This window comes from Sycon ciliatum, chromosome 1, assembly GCF_964019385.1.
Source record: "Sycon ciliatum chromosome 1, ocSycCili1.1, whole genome shotgun sequence".
Taxonomy (NCBI): domain Eukaryota; kingdom Metazoa; phylum Porifera; class Calcarea; order Leucosolenida; family Sycettidae; genus Sycon; species Sycon ciliatum.
Genome location: NC_088643.1, coordinates 21,667,854 through 21,692,853, shown reverse-complemented (window position 1 = coordinate 21,692,853; position 25,000 = coordinate 21,667,854). Strand labels below are relative to the sequence as shown.

Genomic DNA, 25,000 nt, shown 5'->3' with positions numbered 1-25,000 from the left:
TCAACATTGCTCCGGCTAACGTGTCAACATTGCTCCGGCTAACGTGTCAACATTGCTCCGGCTAACGTGTCAACATTGCTCCGGCTAACGTGTCAACATTGCTCCGGCTAACGTGTCAACATTGCTCCGGCTAACGTGTCAACATTGCTCCGGCTAACGTGTCAACATTGCTCCGGCTAACGTGTCAACATTGCTCCGGCTAACGTGTCAACATTGCTCCGGCTAACGTGTCAACATTGCTCCGGCTAACGTGTCAACATTGCTCCGGCTAACGTGTCAACATTGCTCCGGCTAACGTGTCAACATTGCTCCGGCTAACGTGTCAACATTGCTCCGGCTAACGTGTCAACATTGCTCCGGCTAACGTGTCAACATTGCTCCGGCTAACGTGTCAACATTGCTCCGGCTAACGTGTCAACATTGCTCCGGCTAACGTGTCAACATTGCTCCGGCTAACGTGTCAACATTGCTCCGGCTAACGTGTCAACATTGCTCCGGCTAACGTGTCAACATTGCTCCGGCTAACGTGTCAACATTGCTCCGGCTAACGTGTCAACATTGCTCCGGCTAACGTGTCAACATTGCTCCGGCTAACGTGTCAACATTGCTCCGGCTAACGTGTCAACATTGCTCCGGCTAACGTGTCAACATTGCTCCGGCTAACGTGTCAACATTGCTCCGGCTAACGTGTCAACATTGCTCCGGCTAACGTGTCAACATTGCTCCGGCTAACGTGTCAACATTGCTCCGGCTAACGTGTCAACATTGCTCCGGCTAACGTGTCAACATTGCTCCGGCTAACGTGTCAACATTGCTCCGGCTAACGTGTCAACATTGCTCCGGCTAACGTGTCAACATTGCTCCGGCTAACGTGTCAACATTGCTCCGGCTAACGTGTCAACATTGCTCCGGCTAACGTGTCAACATTGCTCCGGCTAACGTGTCAACATTGCTCCGGCTAACGTGTCAACATTGCTCCGGCTAACGTGTCAACATTGCTCCGGCTAACGTGTCAACATTGCTCCGGCTAACGTGTCAACATTGCTCCGGCTAACGTGTCAACATTGCTCCGGCTAACGTGTCAACATTGCTCCGGCTAACGTGTCAACATTGCTCCGGCTAACGTGTCAACATTGCTCCGGCTAACGTGTCAACATTGCTCCGGCTAACGTGTCAACATTGCTCCGGCTAACGTGTCAACATTGCTCCGGCTAACGTGTCAACATTGCTCCGGCTAACGTGTCAACATTGCTCCGGCTAACGTGTCAACATTGCTCCGGCTAACGTGTCAACATTGCTCCGGCTAACGTGTCAACATTGCTCCGGCTAACGTGTCAACATTGCTCCGGCGAACGTGTCACATCAACCTCGTTTGGTGGCGGATTAGTAACGAGAGAGCTTGGAAGCTCAGGGCCCTACGCTATGCTTTTTTGCCTTGGTGACCTACACAAAAAAAAAGCATAGCATGTTATAAATTCTTTAAAAAATTCCTTTTTTTTAGACATAACCTGGGATTCGAACCCGCACTATCGCGCGCCCTGCATTCATCCCCCGATGCACTTCGCATACATACTAATTCTTCCAAGTTGTTTCACATTGTGATCTTGCATTTGAAAGCCCTATTTGAGTTATATGCATTGTGGCCAGCCGTCTTTGATGGCACGGTACGGTAGGGGATAGGGACGGGACAGGTACGATCGAGGGTAATACGACACCGTCTCCCGTACCGTACCGTACCATCAAACACAGCTGGCCACATACAGCTTCCCGCAATATTCAAATAGGGCTTTCAAACGCAAGATAATAACGTAACGCAACTTGGAAGAATGGGTATGAATGCGAAGTGTATGGGGGAATGCATGTAGGGCGATAGTGCGGGTTCGAATCCCAGGATATGCCTGAAAAAAAGGAGAATTGAAAAATTTATAACATCCTATGCTTTTTTGCCGTCAGATACGGATAGCGCCAGGCGTGACACAAACAAACACACAAACAAACACCAAATTAAAGCTGTGTGGACCCTGGCTAGCGCCAGACGTTACTGAAGTAACGTCTTCTGCATAGCTACGGGAACGAGAGAGCTTGGAAGCTCAGGGCCCTGCGCTATGCTTTGTTGCCTAGCTCATCGTGCATGTTGTTAGAACTGATGGAAATGCTTTTTCCTTTGATTAGCTACATCATTGTATTGCGAAAACGTTTCAATGAGATACTGAAGTAACGTCTTCTGCATAGCTATGGGAGCGGCGCTGAATCTGCCGATTACGGGCGTTCTGGAGTTGACGGGATGTCTGTCCTGACGTTTCCTGGGACTGGCGCTGACTCTGCCGATCACGGACGTTCTTCTTCTTCTTATTATTATACTGACGGCAACTAACATCCATTCTGATTGCATTTACTCGTCTCCCTACTTCGTAGTTCTTTCTAGAAAATCTCCTCATACAGCAGGGAGTCGTTTACATTATGACTCCCTGCTAAAGATCTACATGACTGTATATACGTTATAAGTATTATGCTATCGGCCTACATGCGATTCCCGGGCTGGTCGACAGGCGGCCCAACCAGCCTGCTAGTGGGATCTCGGCCTCGCACACAAATCCACACAAAATGTTACTGCACTGAATGCATTCCCCCGATACACTTCGCATATATACTCATTCTATTGTTGGTACCGTACCCTTGATGGTACGGGACAGGTACGGGATAGCGCCAGGCATTTCGATGGCACAAACAAACAAAAATATCGGGGCCAGCTGTCTTTGCTAGTACGGTACAGTACGGGACAGATACGGGATAGCGCAAGGCGTGACACAAACAAACAAACAAACAAACAAACAAATAAACAAACAAACAAACAAACAAACACCAAATTAAAGCTGTGTGGACCCTGGCTAGCGCCAGACGTTACTGAAGTAACGTCTTCTACATAGCTACGGGAATAAACACAATTGGCATGAGTGCACGGCACCATTTTGCTTCTTGTTGCTGAAGCGGCACACTTACCTGGACATTGCCTGTAGGGACATGCCCCCAGCTCAGTGGGGACTCCTATACATGGATTGGTATAGAATGCCCATGCCACCTGACATGAACGGTGCCGAGTTCGAATACCAGCTCTGCACCTAGCCGGACATGGCGACCATGTGCTCCATGGTTCCCACACGCTTCCGTCAACTGCAACTGCACAAACACGTGTACGCACATACACACATATACATACGCACATACACATGCACAAACACATATACACACACACCCATACACACACACCATGTACCATGTATACGCCCGTCGCAAGAGAAGCACCCAAATCTGCAAATGCACTGGATGTGCACCCACAGATTTTCTCTTACAGCAACGATAGCGAACACGATCTGAATGAGACAGATCAAGATTTGCGCCAGATAACTGTCTAATCCGCACAACTGGCGACGCCATGTGAATCGACCACCAATGCACACCTGGTCTACACCACACGGAGTAGATCGGCATAAAACGGCCAAGACAGTTTTACCTATGCACACCCTACACTTGCTGGGGTAACCAGTATAGACAGCACGCTGCTTTGATAGAAGCAGACACTAGACTAGAGTGATGCGGCAGCGGGCTGGATTTCATTCAACAGCACTGTAGTACAGCAGCAGCTCACCGACCCAAGCCAGACCAACATCAATGTACACATAGATCAACGTACATGATGTATTGCGTAATATTATGTAGCTAGGAACACTAATCTTCCACACTTACCATGCACTGTGCTCAGAACTAACAGCAGACCAACTGCAATCAGCTGCCCAGCGCGAGCACCTCCATTGCTAGCCGCCATTCTGCCTCCTCGTCTTGTTCCACACAGACACAGCAACTAACGTTAGTACTTGAGCACCAACAGCAACCGCCCAGGAGGTATAAACTGTTCGGTGAGAATAGACTAGCGATCCTGTTCGCGATGACGGCTAGCAGCGCATTGGTCTGGGTGAAGGGGACGTCTTGTGCAGGTTACCGCAGAACCGTCAGATCTGTCATTATTCGTGCTATTATTAGCTATGTCTGTTGACAATTCTTCGACTCACCGGACCGCTGAGGACGTGAGTCGTTGTGCTGGCACCTGACTTCTGAAGGATTAGACGTGATGGCTACCAAGTCAACGGTGGTTTCGGTAGCATGCTTGACAGCTCCTCACGAGCACAACTAATAATTGTTTCTCGTCAAAACTGCCTGTTCTGCACCTGTTCTGCATTCCGCCTTCAGGCCAAAACGAGACTCAGATCGACGGCGCATGGCACTTGTTGGAGACGTTAGTATGTTGGACAATAACTCTGCCTGATCTGGGTTTCTCTCGATACAGAGCAGCAGCCACGACGTCGAAAGCACTGACCGTAACTCCAGAGGCCGAGACAGGCTCAGTGCGGCCCCTTCCAACACCCACGCCACGGGCGGCATGCTCAAAGGTTGCCTTCTCTCAGTGTTGTAGGAGCGCGCTTCTTCCTGGTCACTTGTTGTTGTTGAATAATATCCGCATTCGCGATTCAAACGGGCAAATGACTGTATCTATGGCATGAATGCGAATATACACGTAGAAAGTAAATAGCGAAAGTGAATAGCAGAAGCCAAGGTGCTTTGATACAGACGCACCTGCCTGCCTTGGAACTGTCGTCCAGATAACAACAGACTTCCAGATGATGGAACATTCTCCTCGGCAAGCCTGGATTGTGGAAGAAAATACCACTCTCTGCTTGAGTATTTTTTAGACGGTGTTTCGAATTTACCCCTCATATGAGCAGATAAGCTCGATTAGGCTAACGAAATAATTGTGCACCAAGGATACCAACTACTTACTGACAAAGATGCTCCGTTTTCAGCACGACAAACACCTCGCGGGCGACCTTCGGGAAAACTAACTACTTACTTGTCGCCTTCTACATTGTAGCTAAGTAGTAAGGGCGCGGTCACACATGCACTAGGATTCGCTTCGGCGACGAGGTTCGGCGGCAGCGAGCCTGGTGTCGCTCCAGCGAAACCACGTGTGTATGGTCACACATACAAACAGGGCACAACTCCTACTTTGGCGGAAAATGAGACTGTGGTGCATACGGTACGGAGAATAGACGAGGTCAATGACTATCTTGCACGCATTTTTGTTGCATGGACATCATACGCATACAAATTTCTCGTAGCAAGTCCATATACAGCAGACCGTCGTGTTTTCCGCTGAAGCGAATCCGCAGAAGCGACAGTCTCGCTTCGAAAATTTTGGAGGAAGCGGATTGGAGTTTCCGCTGAAGCGGAAGTTCCGCTTTTCGCAGTTGCCATGCCATTTTTCGCTCCTGCGACCTCGCTTCAGCGTATACGCTACTTTCGAGTGCATGTGTGACCGGGCCCTTACGGTACGCTCGTACTCATAATTCCCCACTGAGCACAACAGAGGCTGAGCACGACAGTTAGAACTACGAGGTGGCAACCTGGGTAATCATCTAGTTTGGGGGGGGGGGGTAGGGCCCGGTCACACATGAACTGGGATTCGCTTCGGCGACGAGGTTCGGCGGCAGCGAGCCTGGTGTCACTCCAGCGAAACCACGTGTGCATGGTCACACATGCAAACAGGGCACAACTCCTACTTTGGCGGAAAAATGGACTGTGGTGCATACGGTACGGAGAATAGACGAGGTCAATGACTATCTTGCACGCATTTTTGTTGCATGGACATCATACGCATACAAATTTCTCGTAGCAAGTCCATATACATGTACAGCAGACCGTGGTGTTTTCCGCTGAAGCGAATCCGCAGGAGCGACAGTCTCGCTTCGAAAATTTTGGCGGAAGCGGATTGGAGTTTCCGCTGAAGCGGAAGTTCCGCTTTTCGCCGTTGCCATGCCATTTTTCGCTCCTGCGACCTCGCTTCAGCGTATACGCTACTTTCGAGTGCATGTGTGACCGGGCCCTAAGGGACCATCGCAAAAGTTCGCAGAAGCCCCCGAAACGAAGACCGTGAGTTTCGGGCCTGCCCCCCTCCCTCCCCCCTCAAACGAAACGACATTCACAATATGGGCTTCATTATTTCACTTGGGGCATGTTCGATTGGTAGGATCGGGATCCCGATCCACCGGATCCACTGGATTCGCACCCTTTCGATTGGTCGAATCTGGATCCGGATCCTTCGGATTTGGATCCGGTCAACCCACCTCGGGGAGCAGGGTTGACCGGATCCAACGGATCCAAATGTGACCTTTGTGCGTATATGGCGGGTAAAAATCGTTTTTGTACACATTGTGGTACGCACACGTGGATCGAGATAGACCTTGCTGACTTTTTGTACAACTGGCGCGGTGAGTACGACTTTTTATTACTTTCGTCAACATGGCAACAGTCAAGGCCCAAAAAAGTGTCCAGTTGACTCTGCAGGATCCGACGGATCTGAGATCTGGATCCCGATCCCGATCCTTACCAATCGAACATGCCCTAGGATGCTGCACACATAATATTTATACTACACAGCAGGGGTTCATAAACCCTATCATATCATCGGCCTATGAACCCCTGCTACTAGTGCTAGTACTAGTACTAGCAAGAGTCCATAAACCACGCGTTTTATGGACTCTTGGTGCTAGACTACACACAGTGTACAGGCAGCCAGCTACGCGACACGCGCATGACTACGCGTCCTGACAAGCGATCTACGCCGGCTGTGATGGCATGCTAATCTATATCAGCTCCTACATGTCGTCAATACTTTTTTGAATTGAAGCCCGGTTTGCGATTTTCGACACGACTCCCTCCCCCCAAAACGTATGCTCTTCGTTTCAGGGGCTTCTGCGAACTTTTGCGATGGTCCCTTAGGGTCCCAAATTATTTCGCACTTTCCCAGTGTTCTGTGTACTTTCTGTGTACTTGAGAGCGTGGTTGAGTGTGTTTCGAAGTTTTGTGTCCTTAGAGTTGTTTCCTTTGACTTTGTGGTATTGACGTCGGCGATGATTGTAGCAAGGACAATACGACTTACGAGGGGTCGTGGCCTCCCGACGTAGGAGCGAGCGCTAGCGATTCTTCCCGCCGACTTGACACTTTGTCGTCGCGAAAAGGTCCTCGATCTTTTTATTTCGATCAGGGCCCGGAGTCATAAACATGGTAAGAGCCCAGTACAATCATGTACCCTGTGTACCTGAGTAGATCTAGACTACAGCCACTTATACAGGGCTTTTAGTTTTACCATGTTTACGACTCCCGGCCCTGCCCCTGGCCTGGTTTCGATGCATTGAGCCTTTGAGGACCTTTTTTGTCACAACATTATTTTTCAGTTGGATACAGACCACGTATACAAGTCATGTAACACTAACACAGTAACAGTGAAGTACATACATGTAATCATTGTACTACAAAAAGCATGGAGTCGTCAAATACGTTGACGACTCCATGGTTACGAATAGTCTCGGACGATCCTTGAGAAGTGCGCAGGCTTGCGGGGCTGAGAGCTAGAGTGAGACGGGTAGATCTACGGGCGATGGACGTAGAATCTAGGTAGGTAGGTACATAGGTAGGTACATTTTTATTTGAATTCGCAGAACCAAACGGGCAATCTACCGAATCGATCTACCGGTCGACGGTCTACCATAATCCATTACAGTTAGTGTAGACCTACTACTACTACTACAGTGCATTCTGGCAACTGAAATCCGACCCCCTGGGCGGGGCACCGCGCCGCCAAGGGGGTCGGATTTCAGTTGCCAGCATGCACTGTAGTAGTAGTACAGTCAACTTCGCTAATAACGACTGCGGATATAACGACAATTCGCGAATAACGACACAATTTCCATGCCCAGAGCAAAGTCCCATCCAACTGTAATACATAATGAGACTTCGGGTATAAGGCGAGACCAAAAAAAAATAGAGATTCCCGGGCCCTCCCGCACCAAAATCGAGCCAAAGCCAATTTTTTTGTTTTTTGAGCAGTTCATACATGTACAGTACTGATCATGTGAGTAGATCTGTGATGTGGAGTCACACAAACCCGGGCTTGTACGACTCCCCGATATACAGATCAGGGCAATTGTTGGCCGAAATACAGAAAAATAATCGAACGGGTAAACCGCGTACCTGTTTTCTGTAAAAAAAATGAATAAAACTTACCGGAAAATACTGTAAAAAAAGTTCAGCATGGCATGCATACATACATTGGAAAAAAATAATAAAATAAAAATTCGCCCGCCCGCACCAATTTCACATGGGTCCTGCCCGGGAATCTCGATTTTATTTTGGTCTCGCCTAACGACACTTTGTGAATAACGACACTTTTCTGATGCCCCGCCGAGTGTCGTTATAAGCGAAGTTGACTGTACCATGATTACCAGTAGAACTACCCCGTTACGTAGATCTACTCAAAGAACTAACTAACGTGTTAGTTTATTGAAAATCCATGATAAATGTGATCGGAAAGATGATCTCGTAGATCTACTGGCCCTAGTCTGACTCTACAGACAGTCTACTTTAGCCGCGTGCCGCGTGGCATGCAGTGATCACTGATCATGTCTTCATGGTGATTGGTGATCTTCCCTCTTTACGAAATCCTGGATCCGCCCCTGATGTAGGCTCAAATGTCAAACGAGCTGGAAGGAACCATGATGCTGCGGAGCTGAGTGTTTTCGGCGTCTTGTCTCGACACCAAAGTAAGGACATGATCTACATGCTTTTCTCCTGTTACTAGTGCAGTAGTGGCGTTTTCTGTAGGTGTTGTTATTGGCGTTCTTCATGGCGTCACACGGCCGGAAACGTGAATCATAGTAGATCTACAATATGTAACATGTACTCCTACAATATTCGGCATCGGATTAACACCATTGACAATCCAGAGGCAGAGTCCGACTGGTTCATGCCGGTATATCCGGGATAAAGCACCCAGCATTGACCAGATTGATATGATCCAGTGGTCCCTCTGGTTCATGATGGTATACCCGGGTTCGAACACGATAATCTCGACCCTCATCAGTGTAATGCTACTGAGTCTGTGAGCTCATACCAAGCATGTAGAGCGCAGCCGGAACCACCTCGAAAGACAGTAGCTCATGCTACGCCACAAAAGTCATCGGACAATCGTTGGGAATGGGTTTTCAAGCTTGCCTGTGAACCGAGAAGTCGCGGATTCGAGCCCGGTCCTTCACATCTGACTGCAAATCCCCATGGACATGGCCAAGGCAAGAGTAGATCTACTCTTGACATGGCGCAGCTCACCAGATCATTATGACTGTGGAGGTCCTCTTCACTCAGTAGAGACGAACCGAGCGAGCTGTACTCCGGTGCCGAGAGGCGGGCTCACATCCCAGTAATATGACAACTACTTCCATGTCTAACCCCAAGATGAAATGAATAGAATAGTTGTACCAGGAGTAAATTAACTTATCAGTATACTCTTGGCAATGCGCAGTAGCAAGAGTACATTGACTCCAAGAGTGCACGAATGCCTGCACAACCTCCCCACAGTGCTGTGACGGCAGAACTTCACACCACACGACTTCTGATTATAATCTTTATGTTGGTAGTAGTCATGCGGGCCGAAGTTGGACTATTACGTATCTCCCTGAAAGACTAGGAGAAGTGGTGTTCTGTTCGACAAATTCCAGCCGGACCCCTCTCTCTCTCTCTCTCCCTCCCTCCCTCCTCTCTCTCTCTCTCTCTCTCTCTCTCTCTCTCTCTCTCTCTCTCTCTCTCTCTCTCTCTCTCTCTCTCTCTCTCTCTCTCTCCCTCTCTCTCTTCTATCCCTCCCTCCCTCTGCCTCCTTCCCTCCCTATGGCAAGTTCTAACGTTATAGCAAGGTACAGTATTATGATAGTGAGCCTGCAAGTTGGGCACACCGGTATGCAATAGGTATGTCAAAATTGTGCTCTTCGCTGACTGACTACAACTGTGCTGATGATGATCCCGGTGACTCTGGTCAACTTAGGAAGTGTGTTTATGTTCTAGCGTGTCTACTGCAGGTGTTGATTGCAGGAACTCAGTCCAATCAGTGATACATCTGTAACAGTTATAACAGGTCTGTAGCCAGGGGAGGCAATTAAAAAAATAATCCAGTTGCGATTATCGCCCCGCAGTACGTGCACAGAATATGTTGGGCACCGACTACAATAGCTCTCAGTCTCCATCTCATATTGTCCTGTCCTCCTAGGAATCCAAGGATTTATACTGAAGTAAGAATACTTTGCCACTACAACTGTCCGCCTCACCGGCTGCAAGGTAAAGCATACAGTACTTGGGTTTCCCGCCATAGCATTCAGTCAGCACATACTCTGCGATCAAGTATTCACGAAATGTACAGAAAGGAGGAAAAACACAGTTCACAGTGGCTCAAGAAAAGAAGAAAAAGAAGAAAAAAGTTCAAGCCACTAGTCACTAGGAGTCCATCAGTATGTGAGGTGGTAAGTGGGACAGTCCTGAACCCGGAAAACAATCCGAAACGTATGATTTGGTCATTTTTCACATTGGTGAGTTGGGGATAATCAGAAAAAAAGGATATTTCTTGATCTCAGTGCCAAAGCTGCTGAGCTGCTGAACTGCATTGGCCAGGGATTGATGGAGGGACTAAATTCCCCTGAAGCCATGCAAATACACTGGATATGCTCGAGGTCTTCAGTACTGATCTGAAACCAGCCAGCAGACAGTGTCTTTGTTTGGCAAGGGCCATCAGTGTTACTGGTCACAAGTTACCACCCTATTTTAGATAAAACAGTGTGACTCATGAAACTGTAGTGACTGCGACAGTGAAGGACCCGGAAGAAAGTTGAGACCTTCGGATCTACAGCCTTATTAAGTCCTGCGAATGTCACAGGGTAATATTGCGTGAGAGCGTAGGCTGGGATGCAGGTCTGTTGAAGCAAAATATAACACCAAGAAGAGCAGGAGCGAGAGAGAGAGAGAGAGAGAGAGAGAGAGAGAGAGAGAGAGAGAGAGAGAGAGATAGAGAAAAAGAGAGCAAGCATTAATACAAGGAAACTGCTTCACCATGTGGACCTCATAGCCACACACTGTTTGACACTTACAGTAGCCAATACCAGGGCTAGCTGGCTGTGGACTTCTTCTTAGTTATGATATTTCCTGCACATATTTTACTTCAGTTTCCCACAGGTACATATCAAGGTTATATTGCTATTGCCAATAGAACATTCAATAACTATTATTGTTTCCAAGGCACACAAAAAGGCACAGAGGAGTTTATAGAGTTTGTTTCAACTCCAAGTTTCTTGCTCAATGCAATCATCAGGCCGGCAAGTGGTCGAGCCCCGCTGGCGAAAGGGAACCTATCTGTTTCCACGGCACGGGGTTTATCTAAATGGTTTCGCAAGAATGCATATCCCTGTACCCCCTTACCAGAAGCATGCAAAGAAGGTGTTTGTGAATCTCTTCTATTGATCAGTACTTTGGAGTATATCCCGTATTTTGGTACATGTGGACCGTGCCTAAAAACTTCCACTGCAATCGAGCGTTGAGAATTTTCATCGACTGAACACACAAGTCGTAGCATGTCTTATCCGTGTATCTCCAAAGCGGCTTTGAATGTTCTTTGGGCTGTAGAAAACTATTGGAGGACCCTGTCTGATGCTTTGATCGTAATTTTACCTTAGATAATATACCGCATTTCCCCGAATATGAGTCGCAACTTTTTACATTTGACTTCAAAGGCAGATAAGGGGATGAGACTTACAATTGAGCGTGACTTCCTTGAAACCATACGGAGCAGGCCTGAAAATAGGGCTGCGGCCTATAATTAGTGACTTTACTCCCTCGCACCCAGACGCTGATTTTTTGGAAACAAGTTTCTATACTTCCGATGGGAGAATCCGACATGGCAGTGCATTTCGGCGTGGCCAAGTCAAATTGTAGAATATCGCATCGAGTGAATGGCTTTATCTGAGACTCGGAGGAGATGTTCGTGCCCTTGAGACCCGAAGTCCCGTTTCCATACGACACAATTTAGGAGCTCTGCGCTCAGCGCTTTTTCAGGGTATGAATTTCTTGTTGTTCTGGTCGGGTCGCAGCGTCGCGGACTATTCCATCGTCTTCAGCGTCGAAAAACTACTGGCCACGTGAAATTACAAGGCGGTGGGACGCTTTCGTCTTCCTCTACGAGCGAATTTGTTCTGCGTCAGCATACCAAAGTATGCAATTTCGTACGCGCAGTTCGAGTGACGAGGCGTGTGCACTGTACACTGTACTGCATGCACTGACCGTGCGGTCGTTCTCGATTCTCCCATCACTCCCATTCATTTCTGTTTCCAGCAAAAGTCCAACTTGGCGCACTTCAAATCACTATAACTCAAGAATGGCTGGGCCGATTTGAATAATACTTACAGATTTCCTATGTACTACGCCTGGGAGAATCGAATGAGACCAAAATCGAAGCGATCGGAGCAAGTTTTGGAAATTGGGTGTAGTCACTACTATAATTGAGTGCGACTTATAACCGGGGAAATGCGTTAGCACTTTGGCTACAGAGTATAGATATACGGACGGCTCTTGGGGTGTGTTCCATGGAAATTCAGCATGCACTAATCCGGTTGGAATGTACACACCATTGCACTTGTAGTTGACGCGCGAGAAGTGAGCGTACTGCTGATCGTAGGCAAATATGCCCACTTTACCGCCATTCAGGCGGTACCGTGGATCGGTGTCCAGTAGTTCGCCGGAGTCGATCACTTTCCGCGGACCCTCGTAAATGATCAGCCTACAACAGGTACAGACAAACGACGTGTGGTCAAGCAAACACAGTAACGGCATAGCCGGATAGGCCACATATCACAAAATCCCTTCCTGCTACCGTTTTCCCAGAGTATAAACCACACCCAGATTTTTGTCACGAGATACAGACATCTCCCCTGTTTAGCACCGGCGCTGATGTGACCATCGCAGCACGTGACGAGCTGCAACGATTTTGTTTCGGGTGAATGGCTGGTGTTTAAAGTGCGGCTTATACTCCAGAAAGTACAGTATATCCAGAAAGTACAGTATATCCAGAAAGTACAGTATATTCACTGTGAACCCAACCCGCATTCTGTGTTGACCAACCATTCTGTGTTGACCAACCATTCTGTGTTGACCAACCATTCTGTGTTGACCAACCATTCTGTGTTGACCAACCATTCTGTGTTGACCAACCATTCTGTGTTGACCAACCATTCTGTGTTGACCAACCATTCTGTGTCGACCAACCATTCTGTGTCGACCAACCATTCTGTGTTGACCAACCATTCTGTGTTGACCAACCATTCTGTGTCGACCAACCATTCTGTGTCGACCAACCATTCTGTGTTGACCAACCATTGCTAACAATGCATGAAGCATACTAATCATTATGGTCACTCCTTCCGAATAAAACACACCGTTGTGTGTGTGTGTGTGTACAGTGCAAAGTTGGACTTGCCAACAGCATCATGTTATAGGGTACATGGTGGCATGTGTGTAGGCGTTAAAGAGTAGACAATGCCCCGATCCAGTGCAACAGTCAAGTAGATAGCGCAATACCCTGTAATTTCAAGATGTATTCAATGGGTGCAAATTTACACAGCAATGCACCCCCCCCCCCCCAAAAAACACCCTTACCCAACCCAACCCTTAAGCCCACACCACTCACCTTATCACACCCTCCACTGGCCGATGCTGAATCTCCCAGCGATACGTTTGCCTATGGAGCCAGCCCCTCTGCAGTTTGATGTCGCTCCAAAGAACTTTGGAAACCAACTCACCGTCCTGATCGACGAGGTCATTGTCAGACCAGAGAGCCTCCCGCAAGGTACCGAAGCTGGTGGCTGATATGCGCTGCATTGAAATGTGACATTTGAGCGGGGGCATCTTATAACAGTGACTGCACGCAACAACTTCTACCATAGAATCTTGCGGATAAGCCCACCCGCGTATAAGCCCATGCTCGCACATAAGCCCAGGGTTAGTTCGAACATCACAAAGCTTCATCGTACAAGCCCATGGGCCTAGGTCGTACCATATACGTAGGTTTTGTTTGTTTGTTGTTGTTGTACATTTCAACACAATCATCGGTTGTTTTTGTTTGCACAGTGGTTTTCAGCAATTCTCACTTCCTTGGTACTTTTCAATAGCGCTGGTGTCAGCGTATAAGCCCATGCCCGCGTATAAGCCCATGTTCTTGTATAAGCCCACTGAAATGTCCTTGTGAAACAGATAAGCCCGTGAGCTTATCCGTGGGATTCAACGGTATTGGTAGCGGATGCATCTCATGAGACAGTGATAGCATGCAGCAGCTTCTAATGCTATACCCGGATCTTCAGTTGCCCGGACAAGTTCTACAGAGAGAGCAACAAACCTGAGGATATAATACACTATCGGTTGGATTCAGTAAGCAGTCGATGTCCTTTGAACAATCGAAAGTGCAGACTGAGGGAGTCAAATTCATGATCTAATCATATATTTATGACTTTGTCGAACCGTCACGCGACTTTCCCTGTACAAAGTCGAAACATTTCCAGTACAGTCATAGTCTGAGTTTTATCAGCTGAGTTTTTTGGAGAGATCATGTGCGGCTTCATCCACAAATCATCGAATGTCTTCAGGATAGCCTGGAGTGTGCATCAATTCCAAATCCATGCACTCAAGGAAGAGTAGCTACAACAGCATTTTGTTGTCGGTTAGTCCCTGGCTTGGAGACAGTGTCTTTCACTTGTGGAGGTACAGGAAAGGATCCCGTCCCCGGCTCGTCAATGGACATATTGGTACCTTGAGCCCCAACCTAGCGGAGTGTGGAGGCTAGCTAGCTCTTGGCAAGGAAAGAAATATTCACATGATTATAAACCTTTGGTACAAATACAAGCTACATGCGTAGGTGTATACAATTTATTGTATGGTGTACAAGCTCCCATCTACCCCCTCGAAGTTACTAGCCCGTTTGACACGCACCCTTTCGAACCTAGATAATCTTCTCGGTATTAGGGGTCGTCCACAAATATCGATGTTTTTTTTAGAGAAGATATTCGTTCGTTTGGGGGGAGGGGGTTTGGGCCCTGTTCGTCTCGTCTTTGCAGAAAAAAATATCGAACTCTATCTATGGACGGGCGCTGTTCGAACATGTACAGTGTAGTTTATGACCTACACAAAATGAAAGTCAACCTCGTGAGCATAGCCATGGCAAGGTTGTGCGACCGTGGCAACATAAACCTAGGTGTATGGTGAAATTAGAGTGGCAGCTGGTCACGTTTCATGAGGAAATTGAACTTCATTAAAAAATATCGATCCCTTGCATAAACATGTGTATGTTCGTTTTGAGGGGGGAGGGAGGGGGGGGGGGGGTCTGGGGAGAAATGAACAAATATCGTCTTGAAAAAAACATCGATATTTACGGACGGCCCCTTAGCATAATATTATCTAGTCGAGGTGTTTTGTGGGACTTGGACTGCATACTGGGGATCCGATTCCTTATAGAGAGCAAGGGGCACATCATCTGACAATTTACAGGATTTATACTGTATACCGTACTCCCGACTGTCTATAGTGACCCAACTGCCTAGTAGGTCAAACATAATGATCATATCAACCTACACTTGAATGCTCAGTACATACACACCCAGCCACAACACGTGACCAAATCCAACCAGGCAATGACATCATTCCAGGTACAGCTACATCATACCCAACCATGCAATGACATCATGCATGTGCTAACTGCTAACCTTTATCATCACACTGGTACTGGATAGGACACTTCTCCCGCGAAATTCCCGACGCTCGGCCGTCCTTTTCCAGAGGGCCACGTAAAAGTTCTGAACGCTCTGATAGCTGAACACAATGCCGATGAAGCCGTCGCCATCGTTTGAGTTGACAAACACATCGGACGAGAACGTTACATTGTTAAAGGCAAATCGACCTGCATGAACATGCCAAGAAGTAACAGTTAGCGAGAGAGGTGCATCTCGAATCACAAAGCGAGATCAGCCTTGGCATGAGGAACATTGGACGAGCAACGGCATGCATACGTTTTTGGAAAACTGCGGCAAATTACAAATACTGTAAGAGTTGAATCTCTAACGGGCACACTTTCAACTCTTACAGTATGCTACGTGTAGCATTGGATACACACAAGGGACAGTTGAAGGAAATTGGTCTCTACTCAGAGATACCGTATTTTGTACTATTTTCCGGAGCATAAGTCACACTTTTAACACTACTAATTCACCCCAAAAGGGGAGAGGGGCGGGGGTGGCTTATACTACGATTGTCAAATACAAATAATTTAATTAATTAACGGTGATAAACAGAGCAAATGTCTGTACTTTGTGCCGAAAAACCCTGGTGTGGCTTACACTCCGGAAAATACGGTAGATAAGCTTCTCACTAGATTTCACACTTAGGTATTAACGTAAGTAAAAATACAGCAGTATACGGTAGATAAGCTTCTGACTAGATTTCACACTTAGGTATTAACGTAAGTAAAAATACAGCAGATGAACAAGGACACATATCACGAGTCACTGATCCAATTCAGGCACAATTCAGGCACTTATGCACAGGTTTATTCATTAAAACTCCCCTCCCCCCCCCCCCCCCATCCCTGATACCGGTATGCAACACATTACTTCGACTCGGTGAAGTACACCACTACCCATCACGGTAACGCTAATCACTAGAACATGTATGATTTCCATCACACCATCGCGCTGAGCGGTTATGCACCACCTTCCCGCCAACGTGCAAGGCCGGGGTACCGTATTTTTCCGGATATAAGTCGATCTTTATGACCTACATGAAAAAATTGAAAAATGTGAAGTCGCCTTACACTGTCACCGACATTGAAACGGTAAATTGAGGCCCAAAGTATTGGGGTCGAATTACAACTGGTGAAATACAGTATGTATCGTAAATTCTTGTATAAAAGCCACACTTGAATAGAAGCCGCCCTCGAATAGAAGGCGCAATTTTGGGCCTATCAAATCACACATAAGCCTGGTTTTAGTGTTGACATACATAGAAATACCTGTCTTGTATAGAAGCCTGTCTCATATAGAAGCCTGCAAAATTTCACCAAGAAAGTCATAGAAGTCGCGGCTTTTATACAAGACTTTACGGTATAGGCAATCATGATCAATTTGAAAAAGTCTCTTGTGCCTGTTAAACTCACTGATAATGACTGACGGGTCACCTGCCCGTGGCGTCTCCCACTCCCTCTCAACGACCAGTTCCCAGTTGGTGAGGTTATGTGCTGCAATGGCCGATTCTTCCAGTGTAATGCTGCGGTAGAGCTTGAAGTGAGTTTTCCAAATGACCGCGTTGTATGGACAAACATCCTCTTCATCAGGTGTCCCGTCGCCATCGTAGTCATTGTAACATGCCTCGCCGATGCTTCTATCTAGACAAGGAAGGGGCAGAAATGAGTAATACAGGACCTCTATAGTCTAGCCGTAGTGGGGGACAGTTACTAGTACTCTAACTAAAACTCATATCCATATGCCCCTTTCCTTTCTATATGACCTAGTATTCACAAAATTGATTTATCTCAGTACAATACACATGCATGCTATACTGCCCTGGCTTCTCACAGAAACTTGTCAAAGATCAAAAGGCCAACATTGCATTGTTGCAGCAAGCAGAGATAAGCAGAAATCAAACAAGAATCGATAGGCATTACGTTTTCGCTTTTCAAACTGCAATGTCACTAGCAAAATGACTTACTGTATCGCGATGTGGTTTGAAGCGGATTAGGGACCAATATACAGTTATCCTCACTGTCCGGTATCAAATCGTTGTCATCATCCTGGTCACATGCGTCGTTCACTCGATCACGCACCCCATACCCACGGTCGTGGTCGGCCTGAGCGGCATTGGGTGTGCATGGGCACACATCCTTGTCGTCCTGGATACCATCTCGGTCTCTGCAGCAGAGATAGAATGTGCATCCATGAATTTAACAAGTAGTAGCCGAGGGATAAAAAAATAGAGAAAGAATGCATCCAAAAGTTTAACAATCAGTACTGTAAAACCGGAAAGTTTAACAATCAGTACTGTAAAACCGGAAAGTTTAACAATCAGTACTGTAAAACCGGAAAGTTTAACAATCAGTACTGTAAAACCGGAAAGTTTAACAATCAGTACTGTAAAACCGGAAAGTTTAACGACCAAAAAGTATACTGTAAACCGTGAAATTATTGCGATGGTCTAGTTTCTGCGAAATTCGCGACCGCGTGGAAATCGCGAAATTTAGACAGCGCGAAAAGGAGATCCATGAAAGGTTTAGCAAGAATGCTACAGGTTTAGCAAGAATGCCATTCTGCAATCGCAAAATTAAAACCTCGTAAACCTGTCCGTATTCTGAAAACGCCGCAAAAATTTCATGCTTTACAGTAACGTTTTTGTAATTTTGGCATGATAACGCGCAGAAAGTTTAACGATGGCTGCCTGGCCACCCAGAACATGCATCAATGTATGCGCATTTTTACACACCGGGTTCGCCATAACGTTTCTTCAAATAACGGAAAAAGTGGTCGTTAAAACGTTAGACTTTGTGGCTCGTTAGACTTTCCGGTTTTACAGTACTCAAGGGATAACATCTTACTCCATCCAAAGGCAAACCGTGAGCTCCTGTACTGCCTCCTGTTAATTAATGTGCACAGTTGAACCAAGGGTGGCCGATATCATGTGACCAATATAGACAGGGTTTAAGAGGGATTGTAACCAACAATGCGTCTTGTAACCAACATGGTTGTCTTCAAAGGCCGCGTGATAGATCTATAGGAAAATAATATTCGTTAAAGATTCCACGTTTCATCACAATTTTTCCGCCAATATGCTGTATAAATTGGCATCATTGTGCTTCGTCACGCTATCACCATGACTGTACTGATTTGAGAAGTAGTGGTACGGAAGGCCTCATCGGACTTTACAACTGGCTTCGTTTCTTCGTATCCTAATATGATCCCCCCCCCCCCTCCGACTAAGCTATAATTTAAAACGATTCTACATGGAGATTATTAACAAGGCACCAAAGGTCTTTATTCCCGTAGCTATGCAGAAGACGTTACTTCAGTAACGTCTGGCGCTAGCCAGGGTTCAAACAGCTTTAATTTGGTGTTTGTTTGTGTGTTTGTTTGTTTGTGTCACGCCTGGCGCTATCCCGTATCTGTCCCGTACTGTACCGTACCAGCAAAGACAGCTGGCCACAATATTTTTGTTTGTTTGTGCCAACGACATGCCTGGCGCTATCCCGTACCTGTCCCGTACCATCAAGAGTACGGTACCATCAAGAGAATGAGTACCGTACTGGCAATATATGTTGCCGCGCAACGCGTAACGCAGGGGGGTGCGGCGTAACGCGCGACCAGGCTAGTGCGACAAATTTTCGTTGCGTTCGTAACGCGCGTCCGGCGGGGTGCGGCGATCTTTTCATTGCAAAAAAGGCTGAAATTGTGAAAGCACGTGTACCGCGTGGTGAAAAGTTCAATACTGGACGCAGCAGGAAGTCCTGCAATAGCAAAAAAAGGACTGCGGCAATATAGAAACCTGTGTAACGGCTCCTGTGCGACTTTGCGTGTAACGCCCTGCGTGCGGCAAACATGTGCCAATGTAACGCTTCATGGCCTCACTGCGGCAACATATATTGCCAGTACGGTATATATGCGAAGTGTATCGGGGGAATACATTCAGTGCAGTAACATTTTGTGTGGATTTGTGTGCGAGGCCGAGATCCCACTAGCAGGCTGGCTGGGCCGCCTGTCGACCAGCCCGGGAATCGCATGTAGGCCGATAGCATAATAATTATAACGTATATACAGTCATTTAGATGTATAGCAGGAAGTCATTATTATGTAAACGACTCCCTGCTGTATGGGGAGATTTTCTGGAAAGAAATACGAAGTAGGGAGACGAGTAAATGCAATCAGAATGGATGTTAGTTGCCGTCAGTATAATAATAATAAGAAGAAGAAGAAGAACGCCCGTGATCGGCAGAGTCAGCGCCGGTCCCAGGAAACGTCAGGACAGACATCCCGTCGACTCCAGAACGCCCGTGATCGGCAGAGTCAGCGCCGGTCCCATAGCTATGCAGAAGACGTTACTTCAGTATCTCATTGAAACGTTTTTGCAATACAATGATGTAGCTAATCAAAGGAAAAAGCATTTCCATCAGTTCTAACAACATGCACGATACGCTAGGCAACAAAGCATAGCGCAGGGCCCTGAGCTTCCAAGCTCTCTCGTTAAAGGGGAACTGTCACCAAACAATTTCTTTGTCTTATCTTGTAGTTCTTTGGCTCCTGATCACGATGGTGTTATTTGTTTTTCTCTGCGATGACTGGAAGTGGGTGAAAACTTGAAAAGAAGGTGCCCAAAATTGTCCCGAAGTACCGAGTGACGTCACGCCGGACTTGACCTCCACGCGTACATTCGTCGTCAAAATCGAAGTCCAGCCCGTGTGCTGATCGATCGAGCTAGCTGTTCCAATGTACGGTGCACGTGTGCCTTTTGAACTGTAACACAGATGGGTACATCGTACCGAAGGAGAATGCCAAAGAGGCAGAGACCCACGTGCAGCTACACAGCCAAATCAAAGTAAAAGGAACTGAGCTTTCACCTTTTTGACTTCTTCTTATTCCGCGAGGATCTAAGTTTTATTTTGTGAGCACGGAAGTCGTTGTTGTTTTGAACTTTTCGTGTGAGGAACAACACGATGATGAGTGCGTATGCAGAAAACAGTACTCCTCCGGCCGGCGATAACACCACCAACCCGAGCCCCAAAGGAACGCGATGTAGGTACGTGAAGGCGATTCATCTGGCGATGTTGCTGAAGATGCAGATGACAAACTCTGACGTCTTTCATTTCAGAGCCGGGTGGGCAACACCGCCACCTTCGATACAACGACATAATTTTCAAGTACGATGTATGTGTGTCACACTAACAGCAAACAAACATCCTTCGACTCCTTCGTAATCACAAATAAAACAAAGAGCTGGAGCTTCGTGGAGGAAGTACCAGTGCGACAAACTGCTGTCGACTTCTGTTTATTTTGTCCCTTTTTGGCGTTCTCATTGTGTACAACGTACACATCGAGTGTCCGAGTTCAGAAGGCAAGCGTGCACCGTACATCGAACAGTTGGCTCGATCGACCAGTACACGGGCTGAATGTGTTTCGTAATTACTAACACAAAGACCCAACATCAGCCACCCACCCTTGTGTTGTCACCAAAGGTCTTTATTAAAGTTATGAATGTGTTTCGTAATTACTAACACAAAGACCCAACATCAGCCACCCACCCTTGTGTTGTCAGCTAGAAGTGTGTGCTTCTTTCACATTGACTGAATATTTGAAATAAACGAGAAGCATTGTTCTTTCAAATGACAAACATCTGCGATTCGTGTTTTTTTTTCTCTTTCTTTTTTCAATTTTTATGCTGGTGGCATGGTAACAACATGGGAGGTCGTGCAAGCACTGAAAAGCGCTTGCTCAGTTTGAATCCATCACTTTTTTTGTCTTGCATTGCAATATGGCTGTCCACAGTCAACCCTGCACTAGTTATGGCTGATGTGAGGTGTGAGAAAGAAGTTCCCAGCACTGTATAGGTGTTGTCAATACACACTGCACAGGCCCGAGGAAGCTATCCGTCAGCACCGGACTGTCTCACCTGTCTTCTCCCGTGTCACATGCATCTCCTGTTCCATCCTGATCCTGGTCTGCCTACACAGTGACCACATACGGCAAAAAATGACAGTGGTAGTGAAGTAAGCGTGATGCAGCCAGGCAGACACTCCCATCGGTGAACCGAAGGTCAGCTACACACTGGGTGGCTCAATGCCAGCTCCACCGCTCGGTTTCTAGTGCCCTGCAATGCCAACCAACACTTATCCTTCCTCTGCGGGTTGTGCACGCATCTCATGTATACGCAGTACTGTACTGGTATGCGTCAGTTGGGTAAAATGATATTCATGATATTTTAGACCGGCTACAATGCATGAAAATTGCATTTGGCTGGATAATCTGTTCTGAAAAGACAGTCTTACATCCGGTCACTCTACGAGCCGATACAGATAAGACTGAAACGGCACAGGAGCTGCTTCAGGTCTACAGTAGTGTTGGAATGGGTCAGTGTGTACCTAGCACGGCTAAACTGAGCGTCTCAGAATGGGTCAGTGTGTACCTAATACGGCGAAACTGAGCGTCTCAGAATGGGTCAGTGTGTACCTTATACGGCTAAACTGAGCGTTTCGGAATGGGTCAGTGTGTACCTTATACGGCTAAACTGAGCGTCTCGGAATGGGTCAGTGTGTACCTAAAACGGCGAAACTGAGCGTCTCGGAATGGGTCAGTGTGTACCTAATACGGCTAAACTGAGCGTCTCAGAATGGGTCAGTGTGTACCTAATACGGCATGACTACGGCATGGACACTGTGCTCCTATTATTGCAAACTACCTTTGCTCTGCAACCATACCAGAGACTGGGTTGTTACCGGGAACCTGGAAATATATTAGAGAAATGCTGCACTGAACTGAACGATAAACTTACCTACTTATTGGTTTGAAGGAAAGAAGCAAATGGGAAAAATGACTGTCACCACCAGGATTCGAACTAGGGGTATTCCCTTATGGCCAACCATGCTCTACCATTAATTACCTGGTCGGGATTTATGGCCAACCATGCTCTACCATTAATTACCTGGTCGGGATTTATCTGACGATCACAGTTATCACAGTGATCACCGACTCCGTCACCATCTTGATCTTCCTGGAATCTGTTCACTACAAGCCAGCAGTTGTCCCGGCTATTTGGTCGGCCATCACCATCAGCATCATGTTCACATACGTTCCCTTCATCCCCTGGAAAGAGGTCACCCTGGTCCGGGTTGTATGTAGACGCACAGTTGTCACAATCATCGCCAACGCCATCATTGTCACGATCTCTCTGAGAGGGATTCGCCTTTTGTCTGCAATTATCCTGGGATCAGTTTCACACATACACACACGCACGCACGCACACACACACACACACACACACACACACACACACACACACACACACACACACACACACAATTATATATATTATATACACGCAGACACACACACACATACATACACAGACTTGTGTGTAATGGTTCAACATCGACTAATGATTACGAACCTATTTGTTTTATCAGTTCTTGTCAATACTATTTCAAACGTTTAGTGCATGCAGTCCATTCAGCACTGATTTAGTCGCTAAAGAACTTCAAAAGCCTTTTTTGGCCCCGGGCTGACTCCAGATCAAGAGACCCATATCTTGATGTCATGATTTCGGTTTTCGAGGTCCGGCCTGTGCATTCTGAAAATTCATCATTCCTTATTGCTTTCTCAACAGTTCCCAGGACCTGCAACCCACTCCCGTAGGACCTCTGCTGCTATATTGAGGCAATCTCAAGACCGGGCAGCACTACTCCAGAGGCAAGTCAGAGAGCCAGGTGTACAGTGTGCAAACCAGTCAGAGAGCCAGGTGTACAGTGTGCAAACTAGCAATCGAGACTACACAGACTACACATACAGGATACCTGTATATCGAAAACATGTTCCAAAATGGAGGTATGCATTGAATATGGCCGCGGCATCGTTGCTGTGCGGGTCTTTTCTCCAGGGATTCTACCGCAGTGCAAACAGTATCGTAGTAATGTAGTGACACACAATCTATTGGCAGGAAGCAATGCATACATCTAGGTCCCACTGCACACCAAGAGAACACAAACGGGGGGCCGACATTGCCCGACATACCAAAAGGTCGTCAGTTCCGTCGTTGTCGGAATCTTTGTCGCACGCATCGCCTTCCCCATCCCTGTCCGTGTCCTTTTGCAGTGGGTTTGGCACTTGCGGGCAGTTGTCCTGAATCCAACCAGAAGAATTATGAGAATAAAACAGAGAGGTTCCAGGCTGTCCAAGAGAGTGCCCTATACCGAGAGGCAGAGCTAGTTCAAACAATAAGAGGACGGAAAAAGTGTTTTTACTCCGAGTTTCACGTACTAAGCCATCATCAGAAAACAGCAATGTGTAGATATGGATCAGTACTGGTTTATACACCACATTATACCCACATTATACACCACATTATACCCACATTATACCCACATAATACCCACATTATACCCACATTATACCCACATTATACCCACAAAGCAAAGTGGAATTATGAGAATAGTCCAGAGTGGTGTAGCGTTTCCAACACTCAGCAGCATTGAACGTGCGGTCACGGTATCAATCCTAACTGAAGACTTGCCCTATACAGATAGCACCATTCTCTATTGCCAGACACATGTATGTATCCAAGTTTCCACGAAGAAATATAACTTTGCCCAAGAGAAAGAATTTGGCTTGATTTACCCCACAGAAAAGACCTTCTTACTAGCTGCTTGTATCGAATGAGCATTCTGACAAGGTGGTGTCGGTTTGCGTCAAAGTTATCCTCTTTCGTGGAAAAGTCGCTGCGTCACGGTTCTTGTAGTTAGAACGCCGTGAGCCGATCAATGTTTTACAATGACTGTGATTCTGTTGTTGTTCACAAGATCGTCCTTATAATTAGTTTGGCCAGTCACTCTGATGTCTGCTCAAAAGACCTAAGAACTTGTAAGAAGGTCAAAATTTCTACTGAGGTGCTGGTGGCGGTGGTGTTGGTGGCGGCGGTAGCGGTGGTGTTGGTGTTGGTGGTGGCGGTGGCGGTGATGTTGGTGTTGGTGTTGGTGGTGGCGGTGGTGGTGGTGGCGGCGGTGGCGGCGGCGGCGGCGTTGGTGGTGGTGGTGGTGGTGTTGGTGATGTTGTTGTTGTTGTTGTTGTTGTTGTTGTTGTTGTTGTTGTTGTTGTTGTTGGTGGTGGTGGTGGTGGTGGTGGTGGTGGTGGTGGTGGTGGTGGTGGTGGTGGTGGTGGTGGTGGTGGTGGCGGTGATGTTGGTGTTGGTGTTGGTGGTGGCGGTGGTGGTGGTGGCGGCGGTGGCGGCGGCGGCGGCGGCGTTGGTGGTGGTGGTGGTGGTGTTGGTGTTGGTGATGTTGTTGTTGTTGTTGTTG

At 47.1% G+C, this 25,000-nt stretch overlaps 2 protein-coding genes across 3 annotated transcripts in view; both read right to left on the bottom strand.

Moving 5' to 3' along the window:
• The window catches only part of LOC135818013 (cartilage oligomeric matrix protein-like), a 49,733-nt gene extending 45,266 nt beyond the window's left edge, over positions 1-4,467 (bottom strand). Inside the window, exons 1-2 of the mRNA XM_065331339.1 lie at positions 3,745-4,467; positions 3,001-3,177 (exon numbers count right to left, since the gene is read on the bottom strand). Of these exons, the coding sequence (XP_065187411.1) occupies positions 3,001-3,177; positions 3,745-3,823 (256 nt within the window). The 5' untranslated portion in view covers positions 3,824-4,467. The remainder of the gene's footprint in view (positions 1-3,000; positions 3,178-3,744) is intronic.
• Positions 4,468-10,248: 5,781 nt separating this feature from the next.
• Positions 10,249-25,000, bottom strand: part of LOC135818002 (SCO-spondin-like) — a 32,578-nt gene continuing 17,826 nt past the window's right edge. The window contains exons 10-18 of one of the 2 annotated variants that reach the window (XM_065331319.1): positions 23,721-23,828; positions 22,636-22,914; positions 21,607-21,659; positions 17,665-17,864; positions 17,114-17,341; positions 15,669-15,862; positions 13,604-13,788; positions 12,546-12,697; positions 10,249-10,841 (exon numbers count right to left, since the gene is read on the bottom strand). In XM_065331319.1, the coding sequence (XP_065187391.1) occupies positions 10,783-10,841; positions 12,546-12,697; positions 13,604-13,788; positions 15,669-15,862; positions 17,114-17,341; positions 17,665-17,864; positions 21,607-21,659; positions 22,636-22,914; positions 23,721-23,828 (1,458 nt within the window). In that variant the 3' untranslated portion in view covers positions 10,249-10,782. Of the gene's footprint in view, positions 10,842-12,545; positions 12,698-13,603; positions 13,789-15,668; positions 15,863-17,113; positions 17,342-17,664; positions 17,865-21,606; positions 21,660-22,635; positions 22,915-23,720; positions 23,829-25,000 lie in introns of those variants that run through there. The other variant, XM_065331327.1, reaches the window with a different exon arrangement.